Source organism: Akebia trifoliata, unplaced genomic scaffold (assembly GCF_017979445.1).
Source record: "Akebia trifoliata isolate Shusen 1 unplaced genomic scaffold, ASM1797944v1 Contig00394, whole genome shotgun sequence".
NCBI lineage: Eukaryota > Viridiplantae > Streptophyta > Magnoliopsida > Ranunculales > Lardizabalaceae > Akebia > Akebia trifoliata.
The window spans coordinates 3,483-19,669 of NW_028237011.1; the positions used below are offsets into that span (position 1 = coordinate 3,483).

Below are 16,187 nucleotides of genomic sequence, written 5' to 3' on the forward strand. Positions count from 1 at the left end.
GCATTTCTATTAATTTAAATTGTCGCCATTATCTACCAAAGTAATTAATTAAAATTAGAAAAACAACAAAAACTTGTTCCAAAATACAAACATTCAACAATCTGATACGAAAGCTAACATAGTCTAGAAAGAAACAAACCATCCTTGACAAAGACCCACCCTTAAAACATCAAACTAGATACAAAACCTCAGGTATCGTCCGTCAACTTGGGAGCGAAATAAAAGCTTGGGAACGTAGTGGTTATGTCCCTGTTCAAGGAAAATGAAACAAATTTTCATAATAGAGCCTAAAGATAAATTTAACCAAATGAATAAACTCTCTCTTGCACCAAGGTGGAGGAGGCTGTTAAGAAATTCCTGTGCTAAGCTGATGAACTAATGGCACGTTACCACGTGTATTAAAAAAGCACTGAAAATCTGAACTCCTAACCGTTGAGAAATTTTCCCTCCACCAACCAGTCATGCTTGCTTTTTCAATATATGTGGTATCATGCCATTGGTTTGTCAGCTTAGCACATAAATTCTTACTCTCCCATACCTCAATGCACGATATAAGCCACAATTCAACAAAAGTGATATTTCCAACATTAATTCCTTGAATTGTGGCTTAAGTGGCATGTATTGAGATGGGTTCCAATCCTCCACTCTTAGCACATAAGATGTGGTCTCAATATATAAATACATATACATAGTAAAGTAAGGACAAGGCATATGTGCCGGTGTTCAATACTCGTTGGTAGTTGGATGCAATAAAGAGAAATTATATGAGAAGACATCACATCTATACAGTATATATATTCCAAATTAATGTGACGAGAATTTTGTACTAAAATACTTAATTTAATTTAGATGATGATGAATATGGAGTAACTTGATAAAACTGGTATATATGTTTAAATCTAAGAAATAGCTTAATTAGCAAAAAATGGTTAATATATATTTTAACAAATACAAAAACCTCTTCTTAATTAGACTTCATGGCCTTCGTCTTCATATTTTCAAACACTTGAAAAAGAGATACAAATAAAATAAATAACATATTTAAAAGAACTCATATTAAAAAAAAAAGTATAAACCTTGGATAAGAAGGCCATTAACAATACCAGCATTGAAATTACAAATCGTTGCCATCGGTTACTCTCACTCATCTTCATTCCCCGATTGTCATACAATTTTAGGCATAACTTGGCAAATCCAAAGCTCATCCTGTTTATGAATGTAGTGAGATCCCTTGTACACAATATGTTCACTAAACGTATAATTGACACTATAATACTACAATAGATTCTAAAGTCTAGATGATTTTCAACATGAACCATTTTTTCTAAAGCAAAAAACCCAGAAAATCTTAAAAAGATAGTTGTAAGTGAAAATCTTAGGCAAGCTTACAAGCTTCGAGAGAAGAAAAGGAAGGATTAATAGGCTTATTTTAAAAAATTCGTATCCTAGACAAATTGCAATACCATGAAATATTAAACCTTTCACCATACGACCATCATTCGATGTCTCTTGCCCTGGGAGATCAAGTGATTCGACTAAAAAAGTTGCCAATGCAAGAAAGAGCAGACCGGTCGAAAAGCTTTCCCATATAGTTAAAAATTTATTTAACAAGCATAGTTCTCAACTTCATCATATTCTATATGTTAATTCTGACCAATAAAAAAAAAAATTTCTCAACAATATTTAGAAACATATATATATATATATATATATAATTAAAAAAAATAACGTTGATTTTATTATCTATTATTAAAAAATAATAAAATAATTTTGAACATTAGACAGTTGTAGTCCTTTTCAGTTGAGAAGGACTTTAATTGTCTAATGTTCAAAATTATTTTATTATTTTTTGATAATAGTTAATAAAGTCAACGTTGTGTTTTTCATTATTTTCCTATATATATATATATATGCTTTTAAATATTATTGAGAATTTTTTTTATTGTTTAAAATCAACATATAGAGTATATGATGAAGCTGAGAACTATTCTTAAGTAATCTTTAACTTTATGGGAAAGTTTTCGACTGGTTAGCTCTTTCTTGCATTGGTAACTTTTTTAGTTGAACCAGTTGTTCTCACGGGGTAAGAGACATTGAATGATAGTCGTATGGTGAAATATTTAATATTTTATGTTATTGCAGAATGTCTGGGATGGGGATTTTTTAAAATAAGCCTATTAATCCCCCCTTTTCTTCTCTCGAAGCTTGTAAGTTTGCCTAAAATTTTCACTTATGATTATCTTTTTAAGATTTTCTAGATTTTTTTCTTTAGAAAAAATGGTTTATGTTGAAAACTATCTAGACTTTTATATCTATTGTAGTATTATAGTGTCAATTATACGTTTAGTGAGCATATTGTGTACAAGGGATCTCACTACATTCATAGAAGGGGTAAGTTTTGGATTTGCCAAGTTATGCCTAGAATTGTATGACAATCGGAGAATGAAGATGAGTGAGAGCGACCGATGGCACGATTTGTAATTTCAGTGGTGGTACTGTTAATGGCTTTCTTATCCAAGGTATATACTTTATTTTTAATACGAGTTTTTTAAATATGTTATTTATTTTATTTGTATTTCTTTTTAAAGTGTCTGAATATGAAGACGAAGGCCATTAAGTCTAATTAAGAAGAGTCTTTTGTATCTGTTAAAATATATATTAACTTTTTTTTGCTAATTAACCTATTACTTAGATTTAAACATATATACCAGTTTTATCAAGTTACTCCATATTTATCCTATTTTGAATTAAATTAAATATTTTAGTTAAAATTTCTCATCACATTAATTTGGAATATATACTGTATAGATGTGTTGTCTTCTCATATATTTTAGATTTAATGCATCCAACTACCAATGAGTATTGAACATCGGTGCACATGCCTTTGTCCTTATATGTATTTATATATTGAGTCCGCATCTTATGTGCTAAGAGTGGAGGATTGGAACCCATCTCAATACATGCCACTTAAGCCACAATTCAAGGAATTAATGTTGGAAATATCACTTTTGTTGAATTGTGGTTTATATCGTGCATTGAGGTGTGGGAGGGTAAGAATTTATGTGCTAAGCTGACAAACCAATGGCATGATACCACATATATTGAAAAAGCAAGCGTGACTGGTTGGTGGAGGGAAAATTTCTCAACGGTTAGGAGTTCAGATTTTCAGTGTTTTTTTAATACACGTGGTAACGTGCCATTAGTTCATCAGCTTAGCACAGGAATTTCTTAACAGCCTCCTCCACCTTGGTGCAAGAGAGAGTTTATTCATTTGGTTAAATTTATCTTTAGGCTCTATTATGAAAATTTGTTTCATTTTCCTTGAACAGGGACATAACCACTACGTTCCCAAGCTTTTATTTCGCTCTCAAGTTGACGGACGATACTTGAGGTTTTGTATCTAGTTTGATGTTTTATGGGTGGGTCTTTGTCAAGGATGGTTTGTTTCTTTCTAGACTATGTTAGCTTTCGTATCAGATTGTTGAATGTTTGGATTTTGGAACAAGTTTTTGTTGTTTTTCTAATTTTAATTAATTACTTTGGTAGATAATGGCGACAATTTAAATTAATAGAAATGCATATCCATCTAAGCATTCCTCGAATTGGGGAAGAAAAATAATTGTGTTGTCTGTATTATAATGAGATGGAGTTGGAGTGGGCTTGTTCATGAAAATTCATGATATAACTCTATGGAAGAATGAAAAAGCTCTCGAGACATAATAAGACTCTCAGGATCGACTTTTATGGGGCATGACAATCAAGTCCTTGTACTGTCATGTTATAGCTATGTTGCATCTTCCCTTCCCTCCTTGGTTTGTTCGGTTTTAATTTAGAATCCACGAATTAAACTCCCTAAGGGCCTATTGCGCATGCATTAATGCTTCTTCGTAGAATAGAACAAGTCGCATTTTGGAAAATGAATTCTTAATTTAATGAAGTGATTGATTGCACTTGAGAAAATGTCGAAATATATTACTATTTAGTTCTGGGGGTGGGAATAATGCCATGAGATGAAGAAATTATCTTCATATTTGTCTGCTTTTGAAATTCGCACTTGATTTTCCATTCTTGCCAGGCAATGCTACCAAATTTTAAGCTTAGGTCTTATTTATCATGTCCACGGACCCTTGAATGTCATTTGGTAAACGTGTACCCCATCTAGTAGTGGTAAAAGCATGAAAAACCTTTGTCTTGGGTAAGGTTCGTGGTGCATGGAAGGTCTACTAACAGGTAGGTGGCATCTTAATTAGTGTGCCAGAGGATATCCACGATAAGTCAAAAAATAAAATAATTACATTAGTATATGCTTGATTGCATGGAAAATATTTACCTGGTCTGGTCGGGAAATCATGTACTTGCAAATCCTTTAGAATTCTTTGAGCACATTATGGAAAATCTATTTCTACTTTTTCATTTAAATTGAATTGTATATTTTGTTTAGTATTTTTTTTGAGTAAGTCTAAGCTTACTAACTTGGTAAGATTTATGGTTGTTGAGCTCACTTGTGGCATCCAAAAACATGATCCTATGCCATACGGATGAAGAGGACAAAATTCTACCAACTTAAAAAATATTATTTTTCACCATTAAATTTTAATTTTAAGTTTTGGGAGTTCAATGACTGTTTTTTCCATGAAATCTTGAGGGCTATGGTTGATTGCCAATTTTGTTATTCATTTGATTTTAATGACCCGTAGTGAGATTAGAAATCTTACTAATTTGGTAAGGAAAGTATTTCTTTTATATGGAAATCTGAGTTACTGTTTTGTAGCAGTAATCTCATTAAATTTACCTTCGAATTTAGTCAGGTTTTTTTATTTTTATTATTATTATTATTATTATTTTATTTTAAAAAACTACTTAGAACAAGTTTCTAAAAGTTAACTTTCATTTGATGATCTTTTCACTTAAAATTTCATTGACATTTTATTCAATCTCAACCGTTTATCTTCTTGAACCAGTAGATTAATGATTTCCAAGCTTTAATATGTTTAGGACAATTGGGGTTCTCCAAAGTTCATAAATGGGCCAATTAAGATCCAAAAATTAGTTGTCATTATTCCATTAGACCGTTAAGCCTCTTGTTTATAAAAGAAGGCTGTGCCTTAGTGTTGAAGATACACTGTAAATGAATTCTCATCTCTTCTGTCATCAACTTTGCCACTGCTCTCTTTGATTTGTGTATTTTGATTGTTCAAAAATTGATCTAATCTTGTTTGTCGAAGACTTATTATTTTTGAGTGCATTGTTAGTAGAGTGTGCTTATTGAATCTTGAAAACCAACCGCTTGAGACTGACTATACTATGGAAACTATCCCAAGGAGTACTGCGAAATTGGTTTTAAGGACAATGACTTCTTCATTCTTCAGTCAAAAATCGGTAAGTTCTTCCAATTTTATGTGCATTACAATTTATTACTGCTTAGGATTTATTTGTTTCAAGAACACTGAACCTACAACAGTTTTTTCATATTTTCAAATGTAACCAATGCTGTACATGTGCCAAATGGGATGATACGTGCGGCTCACCAAAGAAAAAAAATGAAACTAACAACATATGTACACACTTATTATATCCAGTGACCCAAAAAAAAAAAAAAATGACCACAATATCATTATTAAGCTATGATAAATAATCTAGAACTTGAACTACATTAATTACCCCATGTCAATGAGTCAAACACCGGATAGTCAGGGTGTTTCAATGCCTCAGCTGGGAGGGGATTCTTTCCTTTGATAGGTCGGAAGATATTGTACCAAAAAGACAGCACAGTCCCTGTTGAACACGTGATTGACTTAAATCGATGATCCCAATGAAATACACAAGCAAGTAGTGGAGTTGAAAAGAAACCTGGAACAAAAGAAATCCACAGAGAATTGAACGCTCTGAGCCCGGGCCAAACCATTTTAAGAAGATATCCACAAGCATTAATCCATCATTTGTTTCAATCAATTGTTGTTCTTTTGTTTCAATCAATTGTTGTGCTTCAGGATCTAAACTGGGGAGGCCAATATATAACCTAGGAAATTTAATATCAAGCAACTTCCATATTTCTTAAGCAAAGGCTAAACTTGAAATGTGAGAAATTAAACCAAACCCACCAACCTTTGCAAGTGATATCGTGGACATTTGAAGAAACCAAAAATCTGAGATAAAAAATAAAAAACAAGTTGCAACTCAGATGCATGCTTGGAAACAAACATCTCCAAACAAATCTTCAATTTAATGAGCATACCTGTAAACATGAAGTGAGGAAGTCAAGAACTTGGGGCAAAAAGAAGATTAGAAGTGTCTCACTGGAAAAACAAAGTCAATTGCTCAATTTAATAAACATGGAACCAAAACACAATGATTTACGTTTACTAGGACTGTGCTCATACTGCATACTTGTGCCATCTTTGAACTTGTACGTTTGGACAAATAGCAAGATAGTCATTTTTAGACATGCACAAAAATATTATATGATATCATCAAAGTGTCTCATTTCGATACCATAAAGTGAAGGTTCCATAATTAGGGGGAAAAAATGTAAATATGTGTAATATCGAAAAAATTAAGTTTAATTTTTCATCTTTCATTCCATTAGGTTTTGCAGAATAATATGATTAAATTGAACTACAACATATCTCTATCTGGTACGATTGCCATGAAAGGAACCAACCTGAGGTGGCCTAATATGCTACCTATTGCCAAACTCATTCCAGCGAAATAAGTGTAGATATCACCAGAAAAAATTACTGAAGAAGAATACCTATAATGGCCAAAAGATAGAAAATATTATCAACAATTACACATATGTTAGGAGAATCGCTTAAATGCAAGCTGTAATTGATAGATTACTTAAAATTTACCAGTTCAAAGTAAATAAGGGAATTATCAAGATGAATACGGGTTGGAGAATCTGGAGAGACATAAAGTGAAGCATTTTCCACTCAATTGTTGTGGAGGTAACAATATATATAGAGATCTGTTATCACGGACATGCGTTATTAATCAATTCCCAGCATTCAAAATAAAGAATGCAAGCATGATTGCATAATTTATACAAGTTGTTGTTATTCTTACGGCAAATGTAATAATAACCGTCTGTCCAATGCCAAGGCCACTAATGGCAGAATGAAATTTGAGTGAGTTTGAGCAAAACACCATCAAAAGTCCCAAGTATAGTTTATATATAAATCCTGTCCATATGAAGAAGAAAATAAATTATCGTTCAAATATTGAATTTGTACAGTTATACGGAATGCAACATTTTTACTTGATAACCACTTGTAAAGACATGGATGTTAACAAATAATAATACGTCGTACTAGCAAAATATTCAATGGGTACCATCAATACGTATCAATCATGTCACAAAGTATAAGTATCCATTAATTACCTAATTCCAAAATCTCATGCCCAATATATTCAACGAGTGGCTGTGGAACAATGATGGTTGTAGGTTCAAAATACGCCATCAAGAATGGAATTGTTGCAAGCAATTGCAACAGAAAATTCCTATTTTTCAAAACAACATAAGAACACATAAACCATTTTAACATTAATTAAAGACCAACTCTCTCTAATGAAAGGAAAAAAGTGGTAAATATTCCGGAATACTAAGTTATAGAAACAAATTTATTATTAAATAAGTTATAGAAATTACATTAGAAGAGGAATACTAAGCACATTGTTGACGAGTCGAAGAAAAATTGAGAAGTAGATAGTTGATAATGCTGCAGTGTATAATGCAAAATTCTGCTGAAAAAAAAAAATGAATAAAAACTTTTAAACTCAAATCCCCCACACAATATACACTTTAAAATTGGAAAAAAAGAAGTTGAAGAATATTCGTAAGGGTTATGTTGAATGAGAAAGGTCCAATTAATTATTGATGCACATACGTTGTCGTTATTGGAGCATGGTGTGAAGCTCATATACGCAAACAACACTGCCACGATCAAGAAAGTAACTCCAACAGCGTAATCCACCAACCATCGAAGTCTGAAAACACACAAAGGTAATTAAAGTTCCAGTGCCATGCCAACTTATAATTACAACACACCAGACAGACACAAGAGAGTAATTAATTAATTAATTAATGTCGATGACAAGAAGTAGAGATTTGAAATTGAAGTGGAGGAGGAGGAGCTCTCACTCTTGATGAACAATAGCATTTAGAATTTTCTTGTTGTGGTAGAGTAAGTTAGGTACAATGGCAAACAACATGGCCACAAGAATCGCAGTAATCATGATAAGGAATAGTGGCGGAAGGAATTCTTCGGTGGCATAGGAGAAAATTAGTTTGAATTGGTCCATGAAAAACAACACAACAAACATATCTCCAAACTCACGAAGGTAAGCCTCCTTCATCTCTCTCTCTTTGAAATCTCACACATGCATTACATACATACCTTCCTTCATGGAAAGGAGTTATAATGCATGGGATCGATTCCTTTTTGACCACGTTAAGTTATGGGTTGAGTTTGTTGAGAGAATAATGGTAAAACTTAGGTGGCGACCTTTTCCTTTTTCCAGATCCTGTGCCTCAATACCTGCCACATAAGCAAGCCACTGTCCAAGGAAATTTTAAGACTATTCATAATATATGCATGACTCGCCAGATGGCATACTCAACTGACTCTATATCACTTCACTTCACAATTTTAGACACCGTAGATCTGAATGCCTCCGGATACACGATTGCACTTCCCCATTTTTTTTTTTTTTTTTTTTTTTTTTTAAGTGTATCCGGAGGGAACCATGTAAAGATCTACTGTTTTGTTCCCAAACTTGTCCACTTTATGGAGTCATTTAAGTATGCCACCTAGTGAGTCCCATTATAAAGACTCAAATTTTAAATCCGAAATATTAAGTCCGGATCCTATGCACCTAAGGTGGAGGATTAAAGGGAGCGATCCCATGTATGGTGTCTTCCTTCCCTATAGTGACTTTTATTAGTAGGGATTGAAATCTTGAAAACAAAATCAAACAATTAGGTCTTGTATGGATCATGGTGTAGATCAGATTTGATTTGATTTTTTTTTTTTTTTTTGAAAAAAATACAATTCTTTGAGTCAAATGAAGGCTTTGATTGAAGTGGACGGTCTATGACCTCCAATTTTTTAACGAAATAGTTTTTCTGGGCTACGGGACGTGGCTGTCTTTCAATAGTTTGATATCACTATAGCATACTGCAGGGAAAACTTACGGCAGAGGATCCGTTCTTAGGATTGAAACCCTCCCTCCCACATCTCAACACGTGCCAGTTAGCCACAATCCAAGTGAATGACGCCTAAAATATCTTTCTTTTTAAAGAATTGTGATAATCTAACTACCCCACAAGTTTGGAAATTGTAGATTTATAATCTTAAGAGTACAAAATTGCACTTCCCCATAAAAATATATATCCCAAGAGAACCACGTATCTTGAGGGATGCAAATATGTGATTCCCAAACTTGTCACGTCAAGAGAGTCGATGGGATGTGGTGGGGTAGTCAAATTATCACAACTTTTTTTTTTTTTTTTTTTGGTTGAAGTTTTCCTGGGATTGTCACTAACGTGGCATGTGATGAGGTGTTGGAGGAGGGTTTCAATCCTCCATTGTGGGCGCATATGATATCGACTCATATTTTAAGCAATAATTCTTTGAAGAGTCGTGATAATCTAACTCCCCCACGTGACATACTCAATTGATTCCCTTAACGTGGGGTGTGTTAGAACCATAGATTTCCTTTCGTTGGGATACACAACAACACAAATTTATGAGGATGTGTGGTTATGTATCCCGAGGCATAATGTCTATAGTTCTGGCACACCCCATGTCATGAGAGTCACTGGAGTATGCCAGGAGGGAGAGTCATGCCTTATGGTGTGGGAGGAGCATATGGACTCTTTCCTGTAGCACTTTTTAACGGTTATCAGTGTGCCACGTCAATTAGATACAAAAAAAAAAACACACTGGTTAAATTTGATTGAACATTAGAGGTTCAATGACCGTCCATTTTCTAAGTGTTGGATATTGTAGAAATAAAATGACCGTCCATTTTGTTAAATCAGATCTAAGACTGATTTTTTTTATTTTTATTAATCTACATTGTAGATAGAGGATCTGCTCCCTTAAATTTGACCGAGTCAAAGGCAGAGGTTACTAAACCCTTTATTGTAGGGCGTTGAGGGCAGGAGAGTAGGACTGTCAATGGGCCGATTTGGGCCTGCTTTTATTCAGTCCAAACCCAGCCCAAATTAAAGAGGTCGGCTTATACATCTCACCCATTTGAGCATTCTTGTGTCTCCATCAATGGATAGTAACGGAAACAAGCAACAAAACAAAACACTGTTCATCAGCTACTTCGCAACTAACGTCTTTTACTATAGAGGATAGACATATTTAGTGTGAGGGATAAGATATTATTTCCTCATGTGAAAACTTTGGGAATCGTAGATCTGTACGGCTCGGAGTACACTTTGTTTAATATGGGGAAGTGTAGATGTGTATCTCAAGGCGTACAAGTGAAAGGTTCCTGAATTTCTCATGTCAGGAGAGTCGATTGAGTGTGCCACGTGGGGTAGTCAGATTATCACAACTCTTTGGAAAATGCTACTTTCAACCCCTGGTTGAGGGCCTTGAGGCCTTCCATCAACATAACCATTGGGCTATTAGGGATTCCCCCCCTCCCCTAAAAAAAAATGCCTCGAAGAAAAAGTGTATTAATCCTTAGAAGATGGTAATTGAGCTTAAGAAAAAATGTGTTTTTCCTCTTATCCTAACAGTCATGTTGATGTCATCATCTCCATCAACTTAATTATTAAGGAAATTGAAAAGGACTGATTTTGATAAGAAAATTGAGGACCTTTTATATTATTTTAATTAGTCGATAGAAGATGGATGAATGGGGTCAAGGATATGTCACGGGTTTGAAGAATGGGGGAAGAAAAATTAAAGGTTTTTAAAGGCCATTATCAATTAATCTATAAGAGAAAACCAAGGACAAGGTGAATGTCATTGGTTTGAAACCATTGGGGAATAAAAAGTACGAATTTTTATTTGGTCATTTTTCATCTATATAATAAAACATGATGTTAGAACTTACTCCTTTGTCTCAATCTTTATACACATAAAAAAAACATATTTCGAAGATAACTTTTACCTTTGCATTTCTCTTCTTTCTCCTTTTCAATAATACTTCAATTTTATTGCTTTTCTTCTTCTTCCCCTTTTCAATATTTCCTCTCTAATTTTATTATCTTTCCTTTTCCCCTCCCTTTCTTAATATTATTTTTTCTCTTTTACCCATTTAACCCCAAAGAGGCAAACTTTAGTTATTTTATACTAGAAGACAACATGTGCAAACACATATGTATCAATAGGGCTTATTTGTAATTTGAAATATTAATTAGAATGTTTTCGAAGATTACATAATAAAAAAGGATATTTTTGTGTCGTTGTGGCTTTGCAATTTTCAAGGTCGGGCATTTGTGAGTGTGAGGCCAAAGTCATGTCACCCGTTTGAAACTATAAGGAGGTATCTCGAATAACATAGAAATTTGTATACTAACATGAATGTGAACAGTCTCAAGCGACGGGTGGTAAGAAACTTCAACAACCACCCAATTCTTCATGGAAGTCATTTTGTATTGACTTGGAAAGTGAGTGTATAGCTCTAATCAGTCGTGATAATCTGACAACCCCACATGACACACTCAATCGATTACCTGACATGATAAGCTCGGAAACCATTGATCTGTGCTCCTCAGTAAATATGATTCCCTTGGGATACATTTTTTATGGGGAAGTAGAATCATGAATACCAAGAAGCACACAGATCAACGGTTTCTGAGCTTGTCACATAAAGTTAGTTGATTGAGTTTGCCACATGGGGTAGTCAGATTATCATGATTCAACTCTAATTACATCTATTGTTAAGTTTTTTTTTCTAAAAATATTACTGGATTAACTCTAATTACATTCTATTGTAAAGTTTTTTTAAAAAAAAAAATATTACTGGATTAACTCTAATTACATTCTATTGTTAAGTTTTTTCCTAAAAATATTACTGGATTGTGCTGTATTTTTTTTTTTTGTTTTGTTGAGATTATCATGGTTTGTGGAGCTCTTTTAATTTGCTCGGTACTATATATACACTTAAATACAAGCCATAGCATCAATTGCCTACACTTGTAATTAAGTCTCTAATTTTATTATTTGAGATTCGTGATTGTTGGAGCCCTTTTTTGTGTGCTTGATATTATTACACTTGATTACAGAACATTGCATTGGTTGCTTACACAGGCAAGAATTTGGTTCATTTGATCTTCAGTATTTGAATTTTTTTATTTTATTTGATTCACTTCTAATTTACATTAATCATTCCAAATGTCAATGTGAGAATGACTTTTAGTAACATGTTTTTGGACTTTGTTAAATCTGTACATTGGTTTAATATATATCCCAACTTAGTTCAAAAAATCTGAGATGTTATACTCAAGTAACCATTGGCGAGTTACGGTTTTAATTAACAGAACGATTTCAAGGGTCAAGCTCAGTGAAATTGTCAATTTGTGGTTTGGGTGTTGATACCTTTGAACTCCGAGGCACAAAACTTGAATACCCTCTTAGTTATTTATGAATGAATAATGCAATAAGAGCAACTCCAAGGCAGGACTCATCCCTCTACCTTCCCACTCCCACTATTGTTTTGGGTAGTGGAGACCAAAAATAGTGTTTCCAACCCAAGACCTGTCCCTCATCATTTTGTCGGTCTAGACATTTTCGAAACCAGAAAAAGTTACTCCCACTTGGTTACCCATTTCTTTTGGATGGAAAAAATTCAGGTAGTTATGTTGAAAAAAAAAAAAAATTAATTTCAGAAAATTTTAAATTTGCATTGATTTAAGGTTGGAGTGCATCTCATATGGATACCCATAATTGCTACCCACAATACTTAAAAGACTCATTTTTGGGTATGGGTAGAGAGTGCTACGTTGGAGATGCTCTAAAGGTTAAGCTCAACTTGTCCATTTCATTGGAATGGATTTAGTTTCAAAAGCTTTTGGGTTTCTTATTACTCATAACAGTTATATTGTAGAAACAAAAGGTTGATTGGGTTTGCTTTCCAGGTCAAGAACCTTCCTTGGAGAGCAAGGTTAGATGTTGCTCCTGGAATCAGTAGCTTCTTGCACTACCTTCATGAGGATTGCCTTGATGGACCTATCATACACGTCTCTGCCAGTTCTGCACACATTCTATTCTCCCATGCATGGTTGCTTTGTTATGGTAAAGCTAAGATCCAATCTTTTTAGTATCCCACAATACCTAAATTCCAACTAGTATGGATCCTATGTCAATGATGAGGGGTTTGTAATCCTTCATTCGAAAAGTTTACATTTCATGCTAAGGTGTCCCTTTCTACTAGTAAGGTTAACATGCTTTTCATACTTTCACAATTAAAGGCATTGAAAATAAATATATATATTTTTATTCCTCGTTCCTCTTGATTATTATTACCATCTTATGTAATACATCATCGCCTATTGTGATTGAATCTGGTTCATATTCTGCTTTTAGATATAGATATGTAATTGTAACTTGCTTTAGGATTACAGGCATAATCACAAAGTTGGGAGTACAGGTTTAAAATGGCAAGGTTAAATCTTCAGAAGAGAAAATAGGAAAAAAAAACGAGAAAAAAGATGGAACATAAAATATAAAAAATATTTCAATATTTTTGAAAAATGTATATATCTAATAATACATAAGATATTTATTTTAATTTATTCTATATTTCAAATATAACATGTTCTTAAACATAGTTATACATGTTATGATGCCAAAAAAAAAGGTATAGTCATCAACTTATATTTTTTTCAAAATAATGAACTATTGACAGTAAATGAAAATCATAACATCAAAATATATGATTATCAAATCCAATATTCTTATATTTATGAATCACCAAATTCTTTTATGTATCAAATCCTACAACTAAAAAAATGTTTAGTTTTTGTTTTTGTTGAAAAAAACTTGTTTAAAACGAGAAAAAAATACACATGACTTTTGAAAGAAAAGAAACCTAAGTTTTGGGATTTGGATGTTTGAGAGGTATTGGGAGAATGGCCATACTATAATTTCTTTTTCAAGAATATCGAATCGCTTTCATCTCATCCATGGATGTAAGCACCATCCAAATCCGAACCGCATTAAATCTTGTTATATTTTGCGTCTTCATTCATTTATTTTTTTATTTATAATTTCACGACTTAAAATAAGATTTACATTCAAATGTTGAGATGAACTGGTGCAGTTGTTGCCTACTGTTCGAGGTAATCAATTCCAGACATCTCATTGATGAATTCTTTGATCGAAGCTTGCATATTATCCATTTAAATTGAAAATCACGGAAACATACATCCAAGACTTATAATTTGTGAATTATTTGTTGAATTGCTAACTATAGGACCACAATTGAGAGAGTTAGAAGGCTATATATTATAATACTTGTCTAAGATTCCATATGAATTAATTTGGAAAAATGTAAAAATGTTGCAAAATTTTCCAAGGATTTTAATTGGACAAAAGTTCTCATCAATTATTATATTATTCAATTGGTTACAATTTGTGAATTATTTGTAAAATCGCTAACAATGGACCCATCATTGGGAGAGGAGCCTATACATTAATTGTCGATATAACATGTTCGAGATTTCATGGCTGAGTCAATAAAACTGATTGAGTTAATTGGGTTTTTGTTAGAATAATTAATTTTTTTAATAATCTAACCAGATATTTATTATGTAAATAAAATATGATCTAGTGACTGAGCAACGTAATCTGAAATTAATAGATGCTCTGTGATATTAAAAATCAAAACTATACAAACCCACAGTAATGAGGAATAAGGGTAGGATAAAGTAAATAGACAACGCATGAGCCCAGTGTTATTAATCGATTTCGAGCATCTACAATAAAGCATGATTGTATCCTTATAAAAGGTCTTGTTCTTACAAAATAAGCAATAACATCCATTTGGCCAGGCCAAATGAATTTTGTTGGATTTTGGTAAATATATCGTATCCAAAATGAAGATGTAAATATTAGGGTTGAAAAAAATAAAAGGGTTCCAACCTTTTTGTTTTTTGAAAAAGAAAGAGAAATTTAAAAACTTCCAACATGGAAATCTTTTTAAATGCACCTAGAGTTTCGGGGGGCAGTATCTTAACAATCTAATTTGTAAAATTTTTCTTTCTTAATCTTTATATCCGTCACCCTAATAAAAAGTCAAATTCAAATTGTCGAAAGTGACAATTCAAAGAGTTGATCTCAAATGTTGAGATTGATAATTGTAGTAAAATTTGTCATGACTGCAGTTTGAATAATTAATCTCGATGATTTATATTCAAGCAGTGAGATCGACGATTTGCAGTCATTGATCTTTGACTACTGTAAAAGGTGGATCTTGAAAATTGAATTAAAATTTAATCACAAAAATGATTTGAATCGTGGATTTTGACAAATTTAATCATCAATATCACCGATTCAAAGAGGTAAAGGGGGCATTAAGAAAGAAAATTACTAAATGGACCATTCTTTTTCCTAGAAAACATTAGAGGGATTTAAAAAGAAATCCCTCTTTAGGATGTAATTTTCCACTTTTGTTTATTCCTTTTTTACCCAAGCCCAAAAAAAAAAAAAAAAGAAAAAAAGAAAAAGAAAAAAGAAGTTGGGGAAAGCTTTCAAATTAGATTATTAGACTCGAATATCGTCCCATTTCAAGCCCTACCTGATCCAGTCCATCGATATCCCCATATTTGTGGGCCCACACTGCCTACGAAGAACATATTTTATGGCTTTTTTATTATTTTATTATTTTTTATATCGTCCTCCTTCCAGAGGTAACAGTTAAGTACACTCCTATGATTGACACCGAAGCATCTACGGCCTAAAATCCACGCCGTTTATGACCAACAAATAAAATCTCAAGGAAAAAAATCAAACGGTATAGATCCTTCAGTACGCTGCTACAGTTTTGGCAAGATAAACGACCATTTTAAATTAATTTGGATTACAAGGGAAACGATATTATCTGCTTTAGCGGACTTGTAGAGACGCCCAAGGTTAAGTCCATGAATCACTCTTGAAATTAATCTATTTGTGTATCGAGAAAATCTAACGGTTTTTAGCGTGAGATGACGTCCCTGCTGTGTC

General features: G+C 33.0%; 1 protein-coding gene across 2 annotated transcripts; it reads right to left on the reverse strand.

Annotated features, from left to right (window-relative positions):
- Window positions 1-5,639: 5,639 nt before the first annotated feature.
- Window positions 5,640-8,266, reverse strand: LOC147381483 (uncharacterized). Of its 2 annotated transcripts, none has more exons than XM_086430353.1 (9): window positions 8,141-8,266; window positions 7,887-7,986; window positions 7,649-7,740; window positions 6,852-7,500; window positions 6,662-6,751; window positions 6,236-6,296; window positions 6,106-6,146; window positions 5,851-5,998; window positions 5,640-5,775 (listed from the first exon to the last, which is right to left on the reverse strand). In XM_086430353.1, the coding sequence occupies exons 4-9, from the start codon at window positions 6,923-6,925 to the stop codon at window positions 5,701-5,703; spliced, it is 489 nt and encodes a 162-aa protein (XP_086286479.1). In that variant the 5' UTR covers window positions 6,926-7,500; window positions 7,649-7,740; window positions 7,887-7,986; window positions 8,141-8,266; the 3' UTR covers window positions 5,640-5,700. The 2 variants fall into 2 exon arrangements, with proteins under 2 accessions (XP_086286479.1, XP_086286478.1); XM_086430352.1 differs by having other exon boundaries at window positions 7,649-7,743.
- Between the last annotated feature and the right edge of the window lie 7,921 nt (window positions 8,267-16,187).

Bases quoted from the DNA above. Each gene is read 5' to 3' on its own strand.
- LOC147381483 (XM_086430353.1), bottom strand. From the start codon at position 6,925: ATGCTTCACTTTATGTCTCTCCAGATTCTCCAACCCGTATTCATCTTG. The intron at 6,752-6,851 runs GTAAATTTTAAG...TGGCCATTATAG, and splicing joins CCCTTATTTACTTTGAACTG to GTATTCTTCTTCAGTAATTT. The intron at 5,999-6,105 runs GTTGGTGGGTTT...TGGCCTCCCCAG, and splicing joins CCACGATATCACTTGCAAAG to TTTAGATCCTGAAGCACAAC.